Here is a 26,093-nt window from a genome sequence, read left to right on the forward strand (position 1 = left end):
ACACAGCCACCACAGTGATGGTAGCAAACCCAGCAGTGCAAAGTCTCTGCTCCAGCCCTGAGGTTGAGTGGCATGGTCTGGCCACATTCCTAGTTACACCTTCTGTGCCTCTAGAGAGAAGTGGCCACATCCAAAGCACTTGGTGAAACATGACCCTGGACTGAGCCAGTTCCCAAAGCGTGCCCAGGAATTGTTTGGGGGAGTAGCAGTCAGTGCTGAGCGACCCAGCACAGCAGGCCTGGTTCTGGTCACGTGCAGCAGGACAGATCCAGTGTCCACTGTCCAGCTGGCTGCTGCAGGTATTCCTGTCCTGAGCTCTGAAGTCCTCAAACAGATCTGCCCACAGCAGATTTTCAGAGGTCTTCAAACATGCATGCCCACAGCAGAGCCTCTGATTCATGCAGGAAGGATTCGACTCCTTGACTGACAGTTTCCTGGAAAGAGATGGCTCTGCAAATCCAGCTGTTTGCAGAGGGATGTGTGCGTCCATGAAGTATTTTCTCCTCCTGCTTTGCTTGGCAGCCTGCTGCTTCACTAAGAATGGAACCTTTGGCTTTTTGATTAACCTTCTTTTTCACATCTACAACGCACAGCTAAAGAAGCACTAAGCAGTCCCAACACAACATAAAAACCTTATATACACATCTAAACCCAACCATAATGTTAAGACAACTGCTAAAACAGGACATAAAAAATGAATCTGTGCATTTAAAGGATCTAAAAATAATATCAACCTCTATACATTTCTGTCAGACTGCTGTGTCCACAGCTGTACCTGGCAGTTGGAACAGTGAGCCTGACTTTCCAAATCATGAGGTGTTTCCACCTGCAGTAGTGGCTGCTGAGGAAAGAATTCCCTTTATTATCCTGAGATTTTATATGTGCAAGTGTCCTACCCATTCATCTAGTGCATAAAAAGGAGGGAAGGGGGAGAGGGAGAGAGGGAAGAAGGGAGGCAGGGAGGCAGGAAGGAAGGAAGGATAAGAAATAGAAATGTCATCACAAAGCCTTCTGTTTCAAAATGGATTGCTGTGCAATGACTGAAGCCTGGTTTGTAGACATTTTGTATTCTTGCCCAGAGCCTTGAGGAGGGGAAGGTAATGGAGTTTCTGGAGTTGCTGAAAGAGAAGATAAAGAGAATTAAGTATCTTTATCCATGAGCCAGCCACATGCCCTAGTGGTCAAGAAGGCCAATGGTATCCTGGGGTGGATTAGAAGGGCTGTAGTCAGTAGGTCAGAGAAGTTCTCCTCTTCCTCTACTCTGCTCTGCTGAGGCTGCATCTAGAATATTGTGTCCAGTTCTGGGCCCCTCAGTTCAAGAAGGACCTCAGGGAACTGCTTGAGAGAGTCCAGCACAGAGCCACAAAGCTGCTGCAGGCAGTGGAACATCTCCCTGTGAGGCCAGGCTGAGGGAGCTGGGGCTCTGCAGCTGGGAGCAGAGGACCCAAGGGTGCTACTTCTCCACTGTGTCTCTTTTCCCTCCTTTTTCTTCCTGTTTCCCTCTCCTCTCACCCAACCAAGCATCCTCATGGCACAAGAGACCAAGAGCTGTCACACAAGGCTCACTGGGTCAAATCAACTGATCTCATCAGGCCTTTGGTGTTGGGTCACCTTCATTTTTACTCCAAGGGAATTCTTGAATCTAGCACAAGGAGTGGGAACTGCAAGATCTTTAAGGTCCCATCCACCCCAAACCATTCAATGACTCCACGATTCCAAGTGCACAGCACAATCTTGAGGCTGCAGGACTGAGTTAACAAGGTGAGCAGCCAAGACAAGAAGCCTTCAGCTCCCCATCATAATGACCCCCTTTGCCCAGGGCTGGCTCTGGAATTGGGGTGTGACAGTGTGGGAGCACTGGCAGGCCACCTCCATTCCAGCTACCAGTCATGAATGCAGCAGTGACATATTAGGACATGCAAGGACTTACAGATCTGTTCTGTGTGCACAGGAGCAGACATTGAACTTATGAGGACAGTTTGGCCAGTTAGGGGGTCCTGGGCCAGGTGAGGATGTACTGGGTGATGCAGATGGCTGGCATCGTTAGAAGTGCCTGCAAAAATCACATCAGCAGACGGAAAGTCAGGAGAAAGACTTCAATAATCACATTTCTGCAGACTTCAATAATCACATTTCTGCAGAGCAAATATTGTGACTGGCAATTTGAATAACTGTCTCTAGGTATTCATCAAACAATTAGGCATCAGCCAAATTAAGCACTGTGTTTATTGCCACTGTTTTGACTGCATTAACAGTGGATTTCAGGAAATTCTTCTATGGGTTCTTCCATCTGCCTCAGGAATTGTATGAGACCCAGAAAAGGCTGAGACATCATGAATTGGTCAGCCAGCAGACAGGGCTCCAGGGAGACCTTAGAGCAGCCTTCCAGGATTCCAAGGGGGCCTCCAGAAGATCTAGAGAGGGACTTATTACAAAGGCATGGAGTGACAGCACAAGCAGTGATGGCTTCAAGCTGGCAGAAACTGGATTGAGATGAGACATAAGGAGGAAATTCTTCCCCATGAGGGTGGTGAGGCACTGGAACAGGATGCTCAGAAAAGTTTTGGAGGCTCCAGGCCCAGAAGTGTTCCTAGCCTAGGTAGACGGGGTCTTAGGCACTAGTAGGAGGTGACCCTGCTGATGTCAGGGGAGTGGGAAGTAGATTATCTTTAAGGTCTCATTCAATGCAAACCATTCAATGATTCTGTGATTCTCAGAACACAGCACAATCTGAGGCTGCAGGACTGAGTTAACAAGATGAGCAGCCACGAGAAGAGGCATTCAGCTAACAATCATATGACCCCAAGCTTAGCCAGTGAAGCAGTGTCAAAGTCCTTGCTTACAGCACGATCCCTTCAAGACCCCAGCACACCAAATTCAAGGGAATACAACACAGTAAACTTACCCAGGTGCCAGCTTACCTCCCAGTAACATTTCCTGAAGCAAGCTGTCAATTTTAACAATTCCAAACAGTTTAACCAATTGGATTTGCTCAATCATTTGCCAAGTGATGCTCTGGAGTGTAGGCAGCAGCAGCAGCAGTTCTCCAAATCTTCCTCGAGAGTCATACTGACGGTCATTTATATAATCCTCTAAGCTGATCTGCACTTGGAACCTCATGTTCTTGATCTTCATTGGATTGCTCAGGCCTTTGGCATCTGAAAAAGTGACACACACAGTCAAAGGAGGATATGACTTGAGTGGAGCATTTTGGGGGTTTATGGTTTTGGGTTTTTTTCTCTTTTTCATTTTATTCTTTTCCATCCAGCTAGATAACGTGAGCAGATGCTTGAGCAGCCAAAATGACTTGCAGTCTCATCACATGTAAAATAATAATAATAATCCTGAGAGCTGGTTTGCAAGGGTACCTGGATCAAAGAAGACAATGGCTTTCAAGCAGGCATACTCGTTGTCATCAATCTGGATTTCCTGGAAGGGTCGGACTAGCTCGTCCAGGATGCGGTTGGCCACCCGGCTGATCTCCACCTCAGTGCTGTTGCGGTGGATGATGTAATTGTTGCCTTGGAGAGAAGGAACATCATCAAGAGAAAGAACATAGAATCATTGAGTTGGTTTGCTTGGAAAAGACCTTGAAGATCATCAAACCCAACTGTCAACCCCAAACCACCACAGCCATTAAACCATCTTCCAAAGAGCCACATGCTTCTTGAACGCCTCCAGGGATGGGGAACTCTACCTCCTCCCTGGGCTGCCTGACCACTCTTGCAGGAAAGCTTTTTTTCCTAATATTCAATCTGATATCCTAATTCTTAATATCTAATCTATCCCCCAACATGTGGGTTCACAGAATCACAGCATGTTAGGGGTTGGAAGGGACTTCAAAAGATCATCCAGTCCAACCCCCCTGCCGGAGCAGCATCACTTAGAGCAGGTCACACAGGAACACATCCAGGAGGGTTTGGAAAGTCTCCAGAGAAGGAGACTCCACAACCTCTCTGGGCAGCCTGCTCCAGGCCTTCAGCACCCTGACAGGGAAAAAGTTTTCCCTTCTGTCCCTGTAGCACCTCCTCTGCTCCAGCTTGCCCCCAGTGCCCCTTGTGCTGTCCTTGGACATCCCTGAGCAGAGCCTGGCTCCATCCTCCCCACACTGCCCTGCACATCTTTATCCCCAGCAATGAGGGCAGCCCTCAGGCTCCTCTGCTCCAAGCTCCAAGCCCCAGCTCCCTCAGCCTGTCCTCACAGGGAGATGTTCCACTGCCTGCAGCAGCTTTGTGGCTCTGTGCTGGACTCTCTCAAGCAGTTCCCTGAGGTCATTCTTGAACTGAGGGGCCCAGAAATGGACACAACATTCCAGATGTGGCCTCAGCAGGGGAGAGTAGAGGAGAAGAGAACCTCTCTTCACCAACTAACCACAGCCCTTCTAACACACCTCAGGATGATGTAAAGATTTTGATGTAACATACTAAATGAAGCCCACATTCCAAAGCCCATTTCATTTTGCTTAATCAAATTCATATATTTTTAAAGCAATAGCTCTTTTTTTTGCTTCATCCCAAACTCTTCTTTGCAACCAGAGTTTATTTGCAAAACTATAGCCATCATCCAGTAAATGACCTGTGCATGTCAATAGCCCAGCATGGACTGATTGGTCCACAAGGGCTGAAGACCACCTTGGAATACAGAAGTATGTAGCAAGCAGGCCTTTATCTTTACATAAGAGATGAATGCAATGGCCAAGTGAGCTTCGAATTTCTTCTTCCTCGAGCTGCATTAGCTCACAGGAAGCTGTTCCCCTGCTTCTGCTGGAAGAGGGCACATGGCACTGTGTCATTAACAGCTCTTTAGCATTCACAGAGTGCATTGCTTTGATTGTGCCAGAGCAGTTCTCCCTTACATGGTTGCTATTGTACTACATCATCATTATTAATTAAAACAAAACCAATATTTACCTAGAAGTAAAATGTCCTTATAGGCCATGGACCGTTTTGCTGCTCCAAGCAACAGGTGCTCCCCAGCATGGGCTCTTAGCAGGGCAACCTCAAGAGATAAAACAGCAGACTCATTAGAAGATAAACCAGCAAGCTCCAGGAAGAGTAAATGAAATGAGGATTCATATTGGCACGAGTGTATTCAGCTAAAGGGGGCACCAGGGTGGGCTTAGGTTGGACATGAGGAACAATTTCTTTGGTTGCAAGAGTGGTCAGGGATTGGAACAGGCTGCCCAGGGAGGTGGTGGAGTCACCATCCCTGGAGGTGTTCAAGAAAGGTGTGGTCATGACACTTGGGGACAGGGTTTAATGGCCATGGTGGTGTTGGGTTGATGGTTGGACTGGGTGATCACAGAGGTCTTTCCCAGCCTTAATGACTCTATGATGAAGGTTCATGTTTGAGGCTGCTAAGATTCTAATGTAAAATGTTGATTGAACTTAAAAACCATAACACCACACTAACAGTGCCCTAGAGATGAATTGTTCTCCTCTGTCCCTCCCCAGTGTGTGGTCTAGGCTTTGAACATAAAGCTCTGCAAAGCAATAGCCTAGTGAAATTCTTTCCAGGAATTTTAATGCTAAAGCCTCCAGTGGACTGGAATTGGCTGTTACAATGAATTCACAGAGTCTCAGAATTGTTTTGGATCAAAAAGGCCTTCAAGATCACTGAGTCCAACCATTCCTAAGTCTGCCCAGGCTGCTGCTATACCATGGCCCTCAGCACCACATCTCTGCCTCGTTGAAACACCTCCAGGGATGGGGATTCAATCACCTCCCTGGCCAGCCTGTGCCAGTGGTTGAGTGCCCTTTCAGTGAAGAAGTGTCTTCTCATGTCCAACCTAAGCTTCCCCTGGTATAACTTGAGGCCATTTCTTCTCATCCTATCAGTTGTTACTAGGGAGAAGAGCCCAACCCCACCTCACTCCAACCTCTTCCAGGGAGCTGTAGAGAGCAGTAAGGTCTCCCCGCAGCCTCCTCTTCTCCAGACTAAACACCCCCAATTCCCTCAGCTGCTCCTCACCAGCCCTGTTCTCCAGACCCTTCTCCAGCTTTGTTGCCCCTCTCTGGACAAGCTCCAGCCCCACAATGTCCTTCTTGTGGTGACTGCCCCAAAACTGAATCCAGGAGTCAAGGTGTGGCCTCCCCAGTGCTGAGTCCCAGGGGACAATCACTGCCTCATCATTCCCTGTTCAGCCTACTGCTGATCCAGACCAGGATGCTGGTGGCCTTCTTGGTCATCTACACACACACTGGCTCATCTTCAGCCAGCTGCTGGCCAACACCACATTTGGTACTATCAGTGTTTCATTTTTCTTACCTTGAACTAAAAAATTCCGTGGCCTTTCAAAGAGCTTTTCCTCCCCCAGAAAGCCAGGTTACACTAAAATAGCCACTGCTGTCAGCAAAGAACAAACTTGACTCATACCAGGAAGGCTCTTCAAATGGTGGTCAGTAGTTTGCTCTTTGTCAGCTATTCACTTCCCTTTGGTGTCAACAACTGCTTGAAACTTCAGCCCTGGCCTCTATTTCCTCATGGAACTCCTGGCACGAAACTCTTTTCTTAGGGATCCAAGCCAGTTCTTTATAAATGATGGAGAGTTATGAAGCACTGAGGGGTACTTCTACCCTTGTCCATGGCAGGGAGGCTGGATCTAGATGACCTTTAAGGTGCCTTTCAATCCAAACCATTCAATGATTCTACATCTTAAGACCTCTCAGGTTCTCAATGGAGTTAACTTAGCCAGTGTGGTCTGCTCTGTGGTGTGTAAATCTGGCTGATTCCCAGATCAGGAACCTTCCGTTGGAAAGCAGCTGGTTTATTTTATAACTAAATGAACAATGCCCCTTAGGAAAAGGCTGCCACAAACAGAAAAGAGGAAATCATTATGATCTCTTTGTCTCTACTCTTCTAAAGTACGTAAGGTTCTGGAGTATTTCCCATCACAGAATCATAGAATGGATTGCTTTGGAAGGCTTCTCAAAAATCATGCCATGGGCAGAGACACCTCCCACTAGACCAGGTTGCTCAAGGCTCCAGCCAGCCAGGCTTGGAATACTTGCAGGGCTTGGAGCCTCCACAGCTTCTCTGGGCAACCTGCTCCAGTGTCTCACCACCCTCATGGGGACAAATTGCTTTCAATGTCTAATCTAAAGCAAGCTTCTCTCAATTCCATGTGATCAGACAAAAAACAAAAACAACAAAAAAAAGTGTTTAATCACAACATTTAAACACCACAGGAAGGAGAGTAAATTAAACTTTTCCTTTTGATCACTTCTTATACCTGGTCATCCAGAGGTAATTCACAGAAGCCTGGAATATATTTAGCCCATTCCACCAGGACCAGGAGCTGTTGCTTCATAGATTCACAGACATCACTAATACCAGCAATTTTCTTAACATTTATGTCAGTGCTAGCACCAGGACTGGGGACTGAGATCTGGGCATAGCAGAAGAGAAAAAAAAACTATGTTAAATTTCACCTAATTGCATTTTAAATGCTTAACAGCATGTTTAAGAAAAAAAAAAACATCAGCAGCAATCATGCATTCACTGGAGAAATTCCTTGCCCCTATGGACCATTAACCTACACACAAACCAGATTTGATTTCTCACCACAACCACTGTGTATTAGAGGATGTAAACAATTGCAGTGTTTGCATCATGACCCAATCTCTGCTCATTCCAAAATGCTGTTTTAAAACATACTAGAGCGCTTATGATTTGCAGGGGAAGAGGTGAGGGGTCTATTCCCTTCAGAGGGTTGACTTTTACCTCATTTCAGGAAAAAAAAGCAGTTCATAGGGGCATGCAGTAACATGAAGGGCAAAGAGAGAGGTAAAGGGGGAGCAGGTTCATCTGCAGAAGGCAAACCAAGGGCTTTGCAGTGCCTGGAGCAGAATGGTTTGTCTTGATGAAGCAGCAGTACAGGCTCTGAACCTGAGATGTGTAAAGGATAGGAGTGTGCATTAGACCACCTGCAGTGAACAGTGTTCTGTGAGATAAAAAAAGGGTAGTATCTGCCCAGGTCTGAAGCTGGGGCACTGTAACATCATCACTGAGCCAAATCATGAAATTCTTAATGACTTTTCAAGGAAGCGAACAAAAGCAGGATTGCTCTTGAGCCAGACAGCAAAAGGCAACAGAGAACCAAGCCTGAGAAGAGAGTGTCAGCTTATAGCTGGCAGCATACAACAGAAAGAGAAAGAAAAAGGAGGAGATGAAGAAGAAAGAAAAATGAGAAAAGGAAAAAGGGAAAAAAAGAAAAGAAAAAGGAAAAAAAAAAGAAAAAAGGAAAAGAAGGAAAAATAGAAAAATAAATAGAAAAAAGAAAAAAGAAAAAGGAAAAGGAAAAGAGGTAAGAAGAAAAGGTTTTGAGAGAGTGTCTCTTCGCAGAGAGATCATTGGTGAAATCCCTGGTGCAACGCTCAGACCATTTCTAGTGTCCTATGAACTGAAGTTGGAAATCCTGACTGTCAGTCATGTGAGAGCCACCAGAATAAGTCATTCTAGAAACCTTCAGTACAAAAAGAAATTAAAGAAATTCAACACACTGATTTTTTCAGAAGAGTAAGAGAAGTCTTGACCACAGTTCAGAAGTACCTACAGAGAGTTCTGAGAGCAGGAGATTTCTAAATTCACAGACTGGTTTGGGTTGGAAGATCATCCACTTCCAACCCCCCTGCCATGGGCAGGACTACCCCAGGTTGCCCAAGGCTTCATTCAACCTGGCCTTGAACACAGCCTCCCTGGGCAACCTGTTCCAGTGTCTCACCACCCTCGCTTCCTCATCTCCAGTCTCAATCTCCCCTCTTCCAGCTCAAAGCCATTGCTCCTCATCCTGTCACACCCAGCCATTGTCAAAAGTCCCTCCCCAGCTCTCCCGGTCTCCCTTTAGGTACTGGAAGGGAGCCCAAGGGTCTCCCCAGAGCCTTCTCTTCTCCAGGCTGAACAGTCCCAACTCTCCCAGCTTGTCCCCATAGCAGAGGTTCTCCAGCCCCCTGATCATCATTATGGCCTCCTCTGGACCTTCTCCTACAGCTCCAGGTCCTTCTTGTGCTGTGTCCCAGAGCTGGAGGCAGTGCTGCAGGTGGGGTCTCAGCAGAGCAGAGCAGAGGGGCAGAATCCCCTCCCTGTGCTGCTGCTCTCCCTGCTCTGGATGCAGCTCAGCACACAGCTGCCTGCTGGGCTGCCAGGGACCATTGCTGGCTCCTGGGGAGTTTGTCACCAACTGACACCCCCAAGGCCTTCTCCTCCAGGCTGCTGTCTATCCATTCTTTGCCCAGCCTGAGTTTGTGCTTGGGATTGCCCTGACCCAGGTGCAGGACTTTGCACTTAGCCTTGTTAAACTTCATGAGGTTGGCTTGGGCCCATACGTGGTGATGCTCCAGGCCAGGAGTCTACCATCTCATGGCAAGAATGGCTGAGGATGTGATTCTGTTCAAGCCAGTTCTTATTGCTGAATTGCACACACCAGTTGGAAATGATTAAGGGAGTAAAACCACCAACAACAACAAAAAAAAAAGCACAATAAGCAAGTTCAAAGAATTACAGAGGAAGTGAAACAGGTCTATTTTTCATGTCCTATAGGTATGAAAGTTAGGAACGTCCATTATGTTCATCCAGCCTGCACAGACACCTTATAGCTGCCAAAGACTCTCATCCAGTAATTCCTGCATCAATTCTGCACAGACAGATCCACCCGAAGAGAGATGCTGATAAAGGATGAGATTACAAAACATTTGGGGAGGTATAAATCAGTCAGTGTGGAATCATAAAGGTAGCAGTTAAATTCTAAGTAAGTTAGTAAGGGGTGCAAGAAGGCAGGATCAATGGCCATGATTTATCTGAGGTGCAGAAGAGGACTGGAGACTGTTCCATTCAGCAATTGATTGGACAGGAGGGAAAGAAAAGGCAAAAAAAAATAGAAAAGAAAATGAAGTTCAGATGAGACAAAGAAAATTTGCAAGCGAGCTGTGAATAGGCTGCAGTTGGAACACTTCTGTTTGCCTTGTTTATAAGGTCTGGGGATATTAAAAAGGGGGTTTTCAAAAGAGTAGGAGGAAATGAGTGTCCACACCCCTTTGACTGTAATGGCTGTGGACAGTTTTATTCCCTGGTGGTTCATGGGAAAGCCAGCCTCAAGGATAGATAGATGCCACCAGCTGCCTGAGACAGCAACTGATTTAAAAGCAGCAGGAACCATAAAGCTTTATGAAGGAAGGTGCCTAGGACATATTGTCCTGGAGAAAGCAGGCAGGCCAGCTTTTATTGACTTTGCTTTAAGAATGTTTCCCATCACTGATTCCTGCCCTGGGAAGAGGAAGCTGGGTGCATTTTGGAAGCAGAGGGAAAAAAGTCATATCAGCAAATCTATTTAACACGGTTAAAATAAAAATGATAAAATTTAACAAAAAACCAGGAAAGCATTTAGTTTGAGAACAAGGTGGTCTCTTGAAGTCATCAAACCCTTGTGTGGCAGATGTCATACCTGACGAGAGAGGGTCTCAGCTTGTGACAAGGTGCTAATGGAGGGGATGTTGCAGCCATCAAAAGTGTTTCTGCGTGTGCTTATCCTGTCCCGCTCGTTTTGGACAGCTGCAAAAGAAGCAGAACCTCACTGAGTGACCTGCAGGCACTGCCACGCAGCACCACGCCCTCAGCTGCCTCAGATACCTGCAGCAATTCCCAGCCCACGGCACTCAGTGGAGACCTTGTGTGCTGAGGGAGGATGGCAACAGGTGGCTTGTATCCCCTTCGCCTGGAAAAACTCCTCATTCTAGATGGAAAACTGGACAACTGATCGCAGACAGGTACAGAACCATCAGCACTTCTGTGGCTGGCTAGCCAGGCACCTCCCACCAGCCCAGCTTGCTCAAGGCCTCATCCAAGCTGGCCTTGAACACCTCCAGGGAGGGGGCACCCACAACCTCCCTGGGCAACCTTGTTCCAGTGTCTCACCACCCTTGCTGTAAAGAATTTCTTCCCACTCTCCAGTCACTGGTGGAACACTGAAAATCACAGGGAAGTGCTTCCATTTTCTCCTGCACATGCATACGTTTGGATTATCCAGCTGTATTCCCTGTCTGCCTAAAGCTACTTTGTAATTTCGGGCTAAAACTGCCTGGAAAGAGAGACTCCATGAGGGAGGGGGAATATTTGCTTCAAGAGGGATTGAACCCCATAGAATGGTAGGGGTTGGAAGGGACCTCTGGAGATCATCAAGTCCTACCCCAGTGGGCTATAGAACTTTTACCAGTTCAAGCCCTTCTCATTTTTACCCTGAAGAAAGTGATTTACTAGATACAAGCTGAGAAACTATCACCTAGACTATGCTAGAGTCATGCTATGAGACATGGTAGAGGACAACACACAAGCAGTGACATCCACAGCTCAGCCTTGGAGCACTGAGAAGCTTTCAGCAAACATGGCTTGGATGCACTGAACCATGGAATGTTACAGGGATTGGGACCAGAGGAGACAGAACGATGGAAATTAGGTTAGAAGGACCTATCTTCACTTCATAAACATGAGTCAGCAGCAAGACTCATGGTGATATCAGGTAGCCATGGACCAGGCTGTGTTAATGTCTTTGAGGGAAGTGATTATTTCTCTGATTTGGGCTCCCCAGTACACAAAAGATGCTGGAAAACCAGGCAGTGTCCAGCAAAGAGCTATGGAGATGTAACCCACAAGAAGCATAAAGTGAAGCAAAGGCATCTTTATGTGGAAAAGACAGGACCAAGGTGGAGCTGGGGGGTTTACTTTCTGTAGTTTACAGAAAATGGAGTCAGATTCTTCTCCAATGTGCCATGAGAAGACAAGAGGCAATAGACACTAACTGCAGGAAGACACATTCCAATTAGCCATAAAGAAAAAACCTCTTCCTAGTGAGGACGGTCAAGCACTGAAGGAAGTTTTTTGAGATGAGTTGTGGAATCTTCCCTCTCAGGGACTGTATAAACCTGGCTGGACATGGTCCCAGGCAACCTGACTAAATCTAGACACTAGCCTGACTTTTAAGGAGGGGCTGAACTGAATGACTTCCAGATGTTCCTTCCTAGCCAATGAATTCCAGGCTTTGAGAGCCTATGAAGCTCTGCTTTTTGCAACACTTTTAGGGCTGCTGCAGACACAGAGATCTCCCTTCTCTTCATGTCAGACTGATAATAGCTCTACAATATGGTGCTGATTTTCATGGCTCAAATTCCCAAAGGCCACACTTGTGTCCAAGGAGACCCACCAGAGCTAGAAAACCTAGCTCCAGCACTCAGTGGAAGGCTGGTTAGGATAGCCCCATCCGCCTCCTAGGAAAAAAGCCTCATCCCAAAAGGAACACTGGGGTATAGATATATTCCAGAAAAAAAAAGAAGAAAAAAAAAAGAAATAGTTTCATTTATCATGGGAAAGTTTTGTAGAGACTAAAAATCTGACGGCCTAGGCAGAGCACAGGAGAAGTGCACACTGATGCTGCAGCCTGACCCTCAGGCAGGTACCGCCTGCTCCCCACAAAACTGATTCACAGATTGCATCAGGTTGGAAGGGACCATCAAAGGGCATCTTGTCCAACTCCCCTGCACTCAGCAGGGACACCTTCAACTACAGCTGGCTGCCCGGGGACACATCGAGTCTGAGCTTGAATGCCTCCAGGGACAGGGCCTCAACCTGGGCAAGCTGTTCCAGTGTCTCCCCACCCTCACTGTGCAGAACTTCCTCCTGATGTCCAACCTAACTCTGCCCTGCTCCAGTTTCAAACCACTGCCCCTCGTGCTATCCCCACAGGCCCTTCTGAACAGTCCCTCCCCAGCCTTCCTGTAGGTCCCCTTCAGATTCTGAAATGTATCTCTAAGGTCTCCCTGGAGCCTTCTCATCTCCAGGCTGAACAGCCCTAATTCTTTCAGTCTGTCCCCACAGCAGAGGTGGTCCAGCTCTCTGATCACCTTTGTGGCCTCCTCTGGACTTGCTCCATCAGTTCCATGTCTCTGTTGTGTTGAGGTCCCATAGCTGACACAGGTCTCTAGGTAAGCTCTCACCAGAGCAGAGCAGAGGGGCAGAATCACCTCTCTGGATCTGCTGGCCAAGCTTCTTTTGATGCAGCCCAGGATGCCATTGGCCTTCTGGGCTGCAAGCGACCATTGCTGGCAAAACCAGGCAGTAAAGGCTGTGATGAACCATTCTGAGTCCTTTTTGCAACAGATCAGGATGTCTTCTATTCTACACCCTAACTGCCAGTGAAGGAACAGCCCCAACAATGTGACACAAAATTCCTCTGATATTCCCACTGTCTGTCTTTCCCTCTTGCTCTGCAACTGTGGTCATCTGGTCCTTTCACTGTGCCAAGAGGATGGCTGTGACACCCCTGTTTCTTCATGTCTGTCAGGTACCTGAGTTACAATCTTTCCATATTAAGCCTTGATGAGATTAGAAATTTAATTAATGAATGTAGACACTCCACTGACAGGTATAACTATTCTCCTAACCACTACTTTCTCATTCAACTTCTCATTCCTTCCTCTGTCTTACATGCTTCCCACATTTAAACTTCAGGGAAGAATCAGTAAACTGGCATTACGATTACTCAAACAGGCAGAAAGAAAATCCCAGATAATACTTCTATATGACTCAAGTTTGGTAAAGAAAAGGAAAAAAAAAAAAAGGAAGAAATAAAAATCTCACTCTTGAAGTTTTTTCAGGTCATGGATTAGCATTTCAAAACAAGGAATTTTGGTGCAGGGATTCATAGAATCATAGAATTGTTAGGGTTGGAAGAGACCTCAAGGATCATCCAGTTCCAACTCCCCTGACATGGGCAGGATCAGCTCACACTGGATCAGGCTGCTTACAGCCACATCCAGCCTGGCCTTAAAAACCTCCAGGGATGAGGCTCCCTGGGCAACCTGTTCCAGTGTCTCACCACCCTCAGGGTGAAGAACATCTTCCTGAATCTACTCATTTCTATTTTTCCCCCCCTAGTCTTATTACTACCTGACACCCTAAAAAGTCCCTCACCAGCCTTCTTGCAGCCCCCTTCAGATACTGGAAGGCCACAAGAAGGTCTCCTCAGAGCCTTCTCTTCTCCAGACTGAACAGCCCCAACTCTCTCAGGCTGTCCTCATAGCAGAGGAGCTCCAGCTCTCTGATCATCCTGGTGGCCCTTCTCTGGACATGTTCCAGCATGTCCATATCTTTCTTATAATAGAGGCTCCAGAACTGGATGCAGTACTCCAGGTGGGGTCTCACCAGAGCAGAGGGGGAGAATCACCTCCCTCGACCTGCTGGCCACACTTCTCTTGCTGCAGCCCAGGCTCTGGTTGGCTTTTTTGGCTGCAGCTGCACACTGCTGGCTCCTCTTGAGCTTCTCATCCCCCAGCACCTCCAAGTCCTTTTCCTCAGGACTGCTCTCAAGCCAGTTACTGCCCAGCCTATATCGGTGCTTGGGATTGCCCCAGCCCAGATGCCAGACCTTGCATCTGGTCTTGTTGAACCTCTCCAGCCTGTCCAGGTCCCTCTGGATGGATCCCTTCCCTCCAGTGTGTCTGCTGCACCACACAGCTTGGTGTCATCAGCAAACTTGCTGAGGGTGCACTCAATGCCACTGTCCATGGCACCAACAAAGATGTTGAAGAAGACTGGTCCCAGGACTGATCCCTGAGGGACTCCACTTGTCACTGGCCTCCACTGGGACATGGACCCATTGACAGCCATTCTTTGGGCAGCCCAAGCAGTTGCAAATTCCCTTCAAACCCATGGAGTTGCTAATGCTCAAAGTGTTCTAAGTGCTTACCCACCTGCAAACTTGATGATCCATACTTCACCTCAACACAAAAGCCTTTCTCCGCCAGGGAAGGCTGAGAGCAGACTTTCCATTGAATTTTTCTGCTGGAACTTCTTAAAATTTTGATTCCCTTTTAAAGCTATTGCAAAGAACAAATTACTCCATTACCTTCTTTCTTCATTCCTGCTCGAAAACACTTTTTTAAGCGACAAAATCTGCATTGGTTCCTTTTGTCCTTGTCAACAACACACTGTCGGCTGAATCTATCAGAGACAAGAAAAGGGAAAGGTAGAAAGCATCAATAGAGCAGCACTGTGATTAGGGATCACAGAATCATGGGATATGCACATCCAGACACACATACCTGCCAGAAAATCTAAATTACACCATGGGAAAAGGTGTAATAATAGAATTGGTTGGGTTGGAAAAGACCTTAAAACTCATCCAGTTCCAACCCCCTGCCATGGGCAGGGACACCTCCCATCAGCCCAGGTTGCTCAAGGCCTCATCTAACCTGGCCATGAACACCTCCAGGGAGGGGACATCCACAGCCTCTCTGGGCAACCTGTTCCAGTGTCTCACCACCTTCACTAAAGAATTTCTTCCTCATCTCCAGTCTCAATCTCCCCTCTTCCAGCTCAAAGCCATTCCCCTCATCCTGTCACTCCCAGCCCTTGTCAAAAGCCCCTCCCCAGCTCTCCTGTAGCCCCCTTGAGGTACTGAAAGGCTGTTCTAACATCTCCCCAGAGCAAGTTCTCTGGGCAACCTGTTTCAGAGAAGTCCAGGTAGTCTGGGCAACCTGAGGAAGAAAACCAACTCAACTAGCCTGTCAGAATAATGTCTATAACCACGTATTTCTTCTGCTGCTGCTTTGGATTTCTGTTTTAATTAATCATTCTTAAGAGGTGTTTCATAACTGCTCAGTTTGCAGGAACATGTGTGTGTGTGGAGACAGACAAGGGCTTATAGTGATAGGGTGGGAGGGAATGGATTGAAGCTGGAAGAGGGGAGATTGAGATTGGAGATTAGGGAGAAATTCTTGACAGTGAGGGTGGTGAGACACTGGAACAGGTTGCCCAGGGAGGTCATGGATGTCCCCTCCCTGGAGGTGTTCAAGGCCAGGCTGGATGAGACCTTCAGCAGCCTGGACTGGTGGGGAGGTGTCCCTGCCCATGGCAGGGGGTTGGAACTGGATGATTTTCAAAGTCCCTTCCAACCCAACTCATTCTCTGAATCTATGAATCTATGACACTGCAAGAAGGCTTCCCCCAGCTCTCATGTACATCTCCAGGTGTTCCTAAAGGAAATGTAGATGAGCCATCTGCCCCTCTCCCTGTTTGCTTCTGCCTTTTTGTCTGCCTGTATATGTTTGGTAAATAAACAGATCTATGTTTTGCAGAGCTCTTCCTAAAATCACTTACATTGGCTCTTGTACCACCTCAGGAGTATGTCCACACTATCACAGAAGGTTAAGGGTTGGAAGGGACCTACAGACATCATCGAGTTCAACCCCCCTGCCAAAGGAGGATCACCCAGGGCAGGTTACACAGGAACACATCCAGGTGGGTTTTGGAAAGTCTTCAGAGGAGACTTCACAAACCTCTCTGAGCAGCCTGCTCCAGGGCTCTGTTACTTTCACCACACAGAAGTTTCTCCTCATGTTAAAGTGGAACCTCCTGCGTTCCAGCTTGTACCTGTTGTTCCTTGTCCAAACAGAGCCTGGCACCTTCATCCTGACACCCACCCCTCAGACATTTATAGACATTGATCAGATCCTCTCTCAGCCTTCTCCTCTCTAGACTACACAGCCCCAGGGCTCTCAGACTTTCCTCACAGCTGAGATGTTCTAGTTCCCCAGTTGTCCTTGTAGCTCTCTGTTGGACTCTCTCCAGCAGATCCCTGTCTCTCTTGAATTGGGGGAGCCACAAACTGGACACAGTATTCCAGGTGTGGTCTCACCAGGGCAGAGTATCCCTGTTTAATATCTACAAAGGACTCTTATCCTTACAAGAGTGTTAAGCAACCAAGGAGACACAGACCAAACCTTTTCTGTCACAAGCCCCTTGTACCAAAATTTGCTCCTTTAGGGATTTATCTAAACTCACAGAGGTTTCCACACATTCTGTGTATAGCTTAAAACTGCTATTTTCTGGACTTGTGCATGCACAGAGCTATTTATCCGATGTAGTGCACAGCCCTGCAGTGTGAGAATTTGGGCTGCCAGACATCTGGAATTTAGCTGATTGTCCTTCAGACTGATGGGGGGAAATGGTCACCCCAAAGAGCCATGTGTCACCCGGAGCAGGAAGAGGTGCAGATGTGCTTGTACAGCCCTTAAAATAAGTCTCATAAATCTTAGACTTTCTACTCAGAAACCACCTTCATGAAAAAAAATAAAGGGAAAAGAACTTTAAGAGAGCAGTTAAAACGACACTGCCACACTGCCAGTGAAAATAGGAACATTTTTGCCTTTTGTTTTGTTTCTTCTCAGGAGGTGACCTTTGTTGTCATAAACAAAAGAGTGCTATAATGATATCATTGAATCATAGAACAGTTTGGGTTGGAAACCACTGCTCAGACCCTTCAGTGCCACAATCTGTGTTGTGGAGGGAGATCTATCAAACTGGTCTTCTTCATTGAATCACAGAATGATTTAGACTGGAAGGGTTCTTAAAGCTTATCTAGTTCCAAACCGCCTGCCATGGGCTGGGACACTTCCTACCAGGCCAGGTTACTCAAGGCCTCATCCAGCTTGGCCTGGGACACTTCCAGGAGTGAAGTCTCCACAACCTCTTTGGGCAGCAATGTCGACAGACACCTGACTGTAGCATGTGGGATGTGTAACATCAAGCAGTCCTGAAGCAGGGAGATGTTTTCCTACCGAAAGAATGTAATCCGAATCACACGCCCATCCACAACGCTGGCTAGAGTTCATTAAGAAAAAGCTGGGAATCCCCTGAGATAGCTCTGAGAAGTCTGAGCAGTGAAGGTGCTTTTTGCTTGATTTCCTTCACTGAGTGGCTGTGGAGGAAGGTGGGAGCTACCTGCAGGTGTAGACGTGGTTCTTGCGGATGCTGCGCCTGAAGAAGCCCTTGCAGCCGTCGCAGCTGGAAGCGCCGTAATGCTTGCCGGTGGCTCGGTCTCCACATATTGCACACAGGCTGCTGACCCCGCTGTCAGCTGCATTCATGTTGACAGCTTCTCCTGAACTGTCTGAGGAGAGGCAACAACAACAGACACAGTTATGGACAAGACTTTCAGCAACCACCCTACGGTACCTAAAGGGAGACTTGCTCTAGCCTTTGTTATTTGCAACTGGACACGATCTCCAGGGCTATGAATCTGATTGCTGCTGGGAGGCATGAAGAGGAGATTGGCCATTAGGTGGAGGGAGGTTCTTCACCCCCTCTACTCTGCCCTGCTGAGGTCTCACCTAGAGTATTGTGTCTAATTCTGGGTTTCCCAGTTCCAGAAGGACAAAGAACTACTGGAGAGAGTCCAGCGCAGGGCCACTAACATGCTGCGGGGCCTGGAGCATCACTCAAGTGAGGAGAGGCTGAGAGACCTAGGGCTGGTTAGGCTGGAGAAGAGGAGGCTGAGGGGGGATCATATCCATGCTTGCAAACACCTAAGGGGTGAGTGTCAGGAAGATGGGGCCACTCTTCTCATTGGTCTCCAGTGACAGGAGAGGAGGTAATGGGCAGAAATCTGAACACAGGAAGTTCCATGTAAACTTGAGGAGGAACTTCTTTACTTTGAGTGTGGCAGAGCCCTGGAGCAGGCTGCCCAGAGAGGTGATGGAGTCTCCATCTCTGGAGACTTTCAAGGATGCATTCCTGCGTGCCTCTGCCTTGGCAGGGGTGTTGGACTTGATGATTTCCAGAAGTCACTTCCAACCCCTGCCATGCTGCGATTCTGTGTGCTTCTGTGGTTCTTACTCAGAAAGAGTTCTTTTTCAAGTGAACAGAAATGTTAATTTTCAAAGTTATACAGAAGTTAACAGAATTTCTCAAGTATAAAAACGCACAGTTTGATTCCAAACTCTTCCCAGCTGAAAAGGGTTAAAACTTGAAGTGCAGCTCTGCATGATAATTACAGACACCAGCATGAAGAGGAGCTCTGGCTCCCAGCAGTGGTGCCCAGTTATTGTACAGCAGTTCTTAATGGGAGCTGGCAAGAAAAGGCAAAGACCATGGAATAATAGAATCACAGAAACACAGAACCACAGAATTAGGGAATTAGAAAACAGATAATCAGAATTACAGGATTACTGAATCATAGAATCACAGAAACAGAGAATCATAGAATTATAGAATCATAGAATTGCAGGATTATAGATTCATAGAAATGTAGAAATATATAATTATAGAATTATGGAATCATAGAAATATAGAATTATAGAGTTATGGACTCAGAATCATAGAATTTGTAGAAGCATAGAAATACAGAATTACAGAATCACAGAATTTTAGAATTACAGAATTATGGAATCACTGAATTACAGAATCACAGAAATGTAGAATTATAGAAGGATAGAATTACAGGATTATAGACTGACAGAATCATCACCTTTCTGGGAAAGAGAGAGCACAAGTGAGGCTCTGCAAACTAGAGTGTGCCTTGTACATTGTGAAAAGCTGGCACTGATGTTTGTGTGCAGGTGTAAGAGATTAGTGAACTCGGATAAACCAGACAGTTTGGTTAACCTTGACCTTAAGCCATGGTTCTAAGAGCTTCCCTTTGCATGCAAAACAGAATCACAGAATCATGTAAGGTGCAAGAGCATCCAGCCCAACCATTCTCTAACTCTACCAAGACTGGGGCTAAACCATGGCCCTCAGCACCACCTCTCTGCCTCTTTCAAACACCTCCAGGGACAAGGATTCAACCACATCCCTGAGGAGCCTCTTCCAGTGGTTCAGAACTCTGTCAGTGAAGAAGTTTCTTCCAACGTCCAACCTAAACCATCTCTGGGTAACTCGAAGGCCATTTCCTCTCATTCTATCAGTTGTTCCTTGGGACAGGAGACCAACCCCCACCTTGCTATAACCTCCTTTCAGAAAGTTGTAGAGGTCAAGGTCTCTTCTCAGCCTCTTCTTCTCCAGACTAAACATTCCCATTTCCCTCAGCTGCTCCTCCCCAGCCCTGTTCCCAGACCCTTCACCAGCCTCATTGCCCTTCTCTAGACATGCTCACACCCATCAAGGTCCTTCTTGTAGTGAGGGCCTCAAAAACTAGAATCCAGGACTCAAGATGTGGCCTCCCCAGTGCTGACTACAGCAAGACAATCCCTGCCCTGCTCCTACTGGCCACACCATTGCTGATCCAGGCCAGGATGCTGGTGGCTTTCTGGGCCACCTAGGCACACACTGGCTCACCACTGGCCTGTTGTCACCCAGCACCTCCAGGTCCTTATCTGCTGACCAGTTTCCAGCCACTCTGCCCCAGCCTGGAGCATTCATGGAGTAGTTGTGATCCAAGTGCAGGACCCAGAACCTGGCCTTATTGAACTTCATACAGCTGGCCTGGGGCCCTCAATCAGACAAAGACACAACTGCATGCATGACAGTAAAAGAAAAACAAGACAAAGACAGAAGAGTTTTTGCACAATACTTAATGCAAAAAATAAAAATAAAAAGCAGGCATGCTAAATGGACTGTCTCAGTGGCATTTCCCTCAATAAATGCATAGATTCATAGAATGGCTTTGGTTGGGAAAGGACCCATGGGCAGGGACACCTTCCACTAGACCAGGTTGCTGAAGACCTCACTGAAGTAGGGATGCCTCTCAGCTAGATTTGTGTGCCCAAGGCCTTATCCACCCTGGCCTTGAACATCTCCAGGGAGGAGGCATCCACAGCCTCTCCAGGCAACCTGTTCCACAGTCTCACCACCCTCATACTGAAGAACCTCTTCCTAAGCTCCGTTCTAACCCTGCTCTCCCTCAGCTTCAAACCATTCCCCCTTGTCCTGTCTCTAGACACCCTCATGAAAAGTCCCTCTGCAGCCTTCCTGGAGGATCCCTTCAGCTATTGGCAGGCAGCTCTAAGGTCCCCCTGGAGTCTTCTCCATGCTGAACACCCCCAGCTCCCTCAGCCTGTCCTCACAGCAGAGCTGCTCCAGCCCTTGGATCATCTTTGTGGCCTCCTCTGGACTCACTCCAGCAGCTCTGTGTCCTTCTTCTGCTGGGGACACCAGAACTGGAGGCAGGATTGGAGGTGAGGTCTCAGCAGAGCAGAGCCAAGGGGCAGAATCCCCTCTCTTGCCCTGCTGCCCACACTCCTCTGGCTGCAGCCCAGCACACAGCTGCCTGCTGGGCTGCAGGAGGGCACTGCTGGCTCCTGGGGAGCTGCTCAGCAACCAACAGCCCCAACCACCCAACATCCCTGTAAAACACAAAGCATGGTGCTGCTTTTATCTTTGTCTAAAGAACTCTGTTTACATTCCAAGCTCTTCAGGAGAGATAGAAAATTCTGTGGTGTGTTTGTGTAAAACCTTTCTGTTGGAGCTGGTACAATAGGAATAATAATATAGATGGGTACTAACAGCAGCTTGTTCCAGTGTCTCCCCACCCTCACTGCAAAGAATTCCTTCCTCATCTCCAGTCTCAGTCTCCCCTATTCCAGCTCAAAGCCATTGTCCCTCATCCTGTCACTTCCAGTCTTTGTCAAAAGTCCCTCCCCAGCTCTCCTATAGCCCCTTCAGGTACTAGAAGGATGCTCTAAGGTCTCCCTGGAGCCCTTACATTTAATACATCATGTCTATAAATTAAGGATATAGTTATTTTCCTTGGTATTATCCATAGACTCATGTAGGTTGGAAAAGACTTTTAAGATCATTAAGTCAAATTGTTTATCTCTTCTGAAACAAATGCCTGGGAAACTGCCCTGAATGTGCAATTTTTTTTTTTATTTCAACAGAAATCAAAGCAAGATAATCAACAAAGCTAGTTAAACTTCTCTGCACAGTTCTTATGGATTTAGACAGCTACAAAACACACATGGGAAGGTTCATAAATATCATAGAACTGTTTTGGTTGCAAGAGACCTTTAAGATCAAGTCTAACCTTCAACCTATGACCACCGTGGCCACTAAGCCATGATCCAACTCTCAGTTCCAAACAGACACTGTACCTGCAAGAGAATTTTATAAATTCTCTAAGAAAATCAGAGACACAGAATTACAGAATGTCAGGGGCTGACAGGGACCTCTAGAGATCATCCAGCCCTATCCCCTTGCCAAAGCAGAGGCACCCAGGGCAGGCCACACCAGGATCCAGCTGGGTTTGGAAAGTCTCCAAAGGAGACTCCACAACCTCTCCGGGCAGCCTGTTTTAGGGTTCCAGCACCCTCACACCAAAGAAGTTTTTCCTCACGTTAAGGTGGAACCTCATGTGGTCCAGCTTGTACCTATTGTTCCTTGTCCTATTACTGGGCACCACCAAAGAGAGCCTGGCAGCTCTGACACCCACCCCTTGGATGTTTATAGACGTTGATCACATCCCTCCTCAGCCTTCTCCTCTCCACACTAAATAGCCCCAGGTCTCTCAGCTTTTCTTCACAGGGGAGGTGTTCAAGTCCCCTCATCATCCTCAAAGCCTCTCTTGAACTCTTTCCAGTAGATCCCTGTCTCTCTTGAACTGGGGAGCTAAACTCTGAACAGAAACAGGCTGTACCTAATAATTATCAAGCCCATCACTGATAGTGAATAATTGAACTGGCTCTATCACCACAGATAATGCAACCCAGCACCACCTCCCTGAGCTGCTTTCCCATTTTGTGTAACATTAACAGATCTGGAAGGGTGCCAGTTCAGCAAAAAAGCAACAACAACAACAGCAAATTACCAACAAAATCACCCACAGCAGAGCCAAGAGCAGACAAATAATCTAAAATTCACATGATCACTGTTGATGGCTTCAAATTCATTCAGTGTACAAAGGTCTGGGTTTTAGTTCTTCAAGGAAGACCCAAGCCTACATTACTGGTTACTGAGTGTGTTGGAAACTGAATGTGAGACCAAACTGCAAGGCCAGCAATAAAAACTCCCCCAGGTTTTGCATGGCAAGAAGATGTGGAAATGCAGGTGCTAAGCATTGCCCCTGAAAATCACTGAATATTTAGGTTGCTCTTTCAAAATACAAACTACAGCAGACCTACAAATGGTCCTCTAGGGGACAAGAACCCATGTTTTAAAGGCATTAGAAGATTTGGGGAATTATTTTGGAAAACCATTGTCTGACACTTTTCTTCCCTTTGATAGGCTGCCACTGCCTTACTCTCTGGGCAGCACTCAGTGATGGCAAAAGAAAATGTATTCTCTGTTTCAGATTCACAGATTGCATCAGCTTGGAAGGGGTCCTCAAAGCTCAACCCTCCCCCGCCCTGCACTCAGCAGGGACACCTCCAACTAGATCAGGCTGCCCAGGGCCACACTGAGCCTGGTCTTGAATGTCACAGAATCACAGAATTGCCAGGGTGGGAAGGGACCTCAAGGATTCCCTAGTTTCAACTCCCCTGCCATGGGCAGGGACTCTTTCTGCTAGATCAGTTTGTCCCTGGCCTTAAAAATATACAGGGATGAGGCTTCCACCACCTCCCTGGGCAACCTGTTCCAGTGTCTCACCACCCTCATGGGGAAAAACTTCTTCCTAACATCTAACCTAAACCTCCCCTCCACTAGCTTGGATCCATTCCCCCTAGCCCTATCACCACCCTACACCCTAAAAAGTCCCTCCCCAGCTGTCTTGTAGCCCTCTTTGGGTACTGGAAGGCCACAGTTAGGTCTCCTTGGAGCCTTCTCTTCTCCAGACGGAACAACCCCAACTCTCTCAGTCTGTCCTCATAGCAGAGCAGCTCCAGCCCTCTGATCATCCTCGTGCCCTTCTCTGGACACCTTCCAGCATGTCCCCAGAGATGGGATTTCCAGAAGAACTTCTGGCTATCATCTCTCAGAAAATTTACTGCATTCAAAAGCCCACTTACAATTAAAGTTTTACATGAAAGAGTTTTCCCTCAGCTACACATCAGCCTTGATGAGAGCCAACATGATTTTTTTAACCAATCAGCCTAATTCCTCCTAGAAAAGCTCAATTACCATTGAAATCAGGAAAATATTAGCTCAGCTATCAGAAATTAGGCATTAACAAACAGCAGCTAATTTTTTTTTCCCACAAGCCTACGGATAATTTTGCTTTGTCCTTCCAAACATTAAGACACAAATTATACTTCCACGTCCAAGCTGTCAATACTAGTTATTGATTTGCCTTACAGTAAATAAAAGCACTGCTGAATGCACCGTTTTCCTCCTTTGATTAAGTGACTGGTGACAGTGCAGCTCAGTTACTTTATTACACAAAACCTCCCTTTTCTTTTCCTTCCTGTTAAAGAATCAGGCTGTTATTATCCGAGGCTTCGTGGCCAAGTGTAAAAGAGCAGATTTGTAGTTTGCAAACAGCCCCCAAGAGCTCCATTAATAAAGCATTTGGCTGCCACCCCCCCAGGGCCTAGCTAAACTTCTTTCCCCTTTTCTCTGTCAGTCCCCTGGCTGGATGTGGGATGGCAGAGCCGAACTCACCGTTGCCATTGCACAGAATCTGCATGGTCTCAAACTCCAGTGCCGTGTAGGTGGGGTCTAAAACCTCGCTGTAGTTGGCCATTTCCATGTCTAGGATGGGTTCTGAGAGCCTCATCATCGGATGGGAACCCAGAGAACAAGCTGCTCAGAGGTACAGCCTTGCTGTTCTGCTTCACAGTGATTGATAATCCAAAGTTAACCACAACTGTGTCACCTCTGTGCTGCAGTGGGAGGAGCTGGAAAAGTGATTCTGCAGGCTGGATTCTACCTCTTGGTTGGGTGGTGGTGTTTTTTTTTTCTCTCTTTTATGATACATTGCAACCCTTATGATAATCTTGGAATGCTGTATGAAATAACCTTATCAGGAGTTGTACTGGTTTCAGTTCTGGAGTGAACCCAAAGCCCTGCGACACATTCTGCTGTCAGTGTGTGATACACCTCAGATGGACAGACTGCATCCAGCTGAGAGGACCCTCAAAGCTCACCTTGTCCAACACCCTGCAGTCTGCAGGGACACCTCCAACTAGAGCTGGCTGCCCAGGGACACATCCAGTCTGAGCTTGAATGTCTGCAGGGATGGAGCCTCAACCACCTCCCTGGGCAGCCTGTTCAGTATTTCACCACTCTCACTGTGCAGAACTTCCTCCTGATGCCCAACTTGAATCTCCCCTGCTCCAATTTCAAACCCTTGCCTCTCATCCCAACCCCACAGGCCCTTCTGAACAGTCCCTCCCCACCCCTCCTGCAGGTCCCCTTCAGATATTAAACCATAGCTCTAAGGTCTCCCCAGAGCCTTCTCCTCTCCAGGGGGAACAGCCCCAGTTCTTTCAGTGTCCCCATAGCAGAGGTTCTCCAGCCTTCTGATCATCTTGGTGATCATTTTTACACCCAGTAGTGATTTATTTACATTTTACTACTTTCTGCTCAAGATCTATGAAAAAAATTTTAAAGCCATAGCCTAAAACCACCACACCCTCCATCAGGTCTTGTGACAGGGGCACCAGAGCTGGACACAGCACTCCAGGTGAGATCTCACCAGAGCAGAGCAGAGGGGCAGGATCACCTCTCTTGACCTTTGGGCCATGCTGCTTTTGATCTGCCCATTGCTGGCTCCTGTCCAGCTGCTCATCCAACAGTACCCCCCAGTCCTTCTCTGCAGGGTTGCTCTCAATTCCATCACTCCCCCAGCCTGGGTTGGCACTGTGGCTGTTCTATGTGAAGGGACTGGAAGTTCAGGTGCCATTTTGCTCACTCTTTTCAGCACAATAAGGAAGTCTGGGACAATTATGAGCCATCCTCTTACCCAAAACATCCTACATCATCTTTTAAAAGACAGCTGCAAACCCTCCCTGTTTTACAACTGCTGTCATTCTCTGCCAGCAGCAATCAGCTGCCCATGCAGGCATGCTCAGCCAAGACCTCCAGTGCCACAAGCTGCCTACACTCCCCCCCACTGCACTGATCACCTATGATGAGTCAGCAGCTCATCTGGGCAGCCTGCAGGAACATCTCTGCCTTCTCACCAGGCCAATTACTCCCTCCGAAATAAACCTGAACTTCAGGTGCCCTAGTGGCCAAGAAGGCAATGGCATCCTGGGGTGGAGTGGAAGGGCTGTGATTAATAGGTCAAGAGAGGTTCTCCTCCTTTCTGCTCTACCCTGGTGAGGCCACATCTGGAATATTGTGTCCAGCTCTGAGTCCCTCAGTTCAGGAAGGACCTCAGGGAACTGCTTGAGAGAGTCCAGCAGAGAGCCACAAAGCTGCTGCAGGCAGTGGAACATCTCCCTGTGAGGACA

General features: G+C 47.4%; 1 protein-coding gene across 3 annotated transcripts; it reads right to left on the minus strand.

Moving 5' to 3' along the window:
• Nucleotides 1-999: 999 nt before the first annotated feature.
• Nucleotides 1,000-24,415, minus strand: HNF4G (hepatocyte nuclear factor 4 gamma). Of its 3 annotated transcripts, XM_054385373.1 has the most exons (11): nt 24,298-24,412; nt 23,330-23,341; nt 17,767-17,926; nt 14,891-14,985; nt 10,439-10,545; nt 7,232-7,387; nt 4,911-4,998; nt 3,369-3,521; nt 2,922-3,158; nt 1,931-2,053; nt 1,000-1,118 (listed from the first exon to the last, which is right to left on the minus strand). In XM_054385373.1, exons 1-11 carry the CDS (start codon nt 24,410-24,412, stop codon nt 1,000-1,002), a joined length of 1,365 nt encoding a protein of 454 aa, XP_054241348.1. The 3 variants fall into 3 exon arrangements, with proteins under 3 accessions (XP_054241348.1, XP_054241347.1, XP_054241349.1); XM_054385372.1 differs by lacking the exon at nt 23,330-23,341 and having other exon boundaries at nt 17,767-17,935; nt 24,298-24,415; XM_054385374.1 differs by lacking the exon at nt 23,330-23,341 and having other exon boundaries at nt 17,767-17,931; nt 24,294-24,412.
• Between the last annotated feature and the right edge of the window lie 1,678 nt (nt 24,416-26,093).

The sequence above is a fragment of the Indicator indicator genome, chromosome 12, assembly GCF_027791375.1.
Source record: "Indicator indicator isolate 239-I01 chromosome 12, UM_Iind_1.1, whole genome shotgun sequence".
Classification (NCBI taxonomy): Eukaryota; Metazoa; Chordata; class Aves; order Piciformes; family Indicatoridae; genus Indicator; species Indicator indicator.

Excerpts from the sequence above, each read along its gene's own strand:
- HNF4G (XM_054385372.1), bottom strand. The coding sequence starts at position 24,415 with ATGATGAGGCTCTCAGAACCCATCCTAGACATGGAAATGGCCAACTAC. Across the intron at positions 14,986-17,766 it reads AACCACGTCTACACCTGCAG|ATTCAGCCGACAGTGTGTTG; the intron begins GTAGCTCCCACC and ends TGTCTCTGATAG. Across the intron at positions 3,159-3,368 it reads CATTGTCTTCTTTGATCCAG|ATGCCAAAGGCCTGAGCAAT; the intron begins GTACCCTTGCAA and ends TCACTTTTTCAG.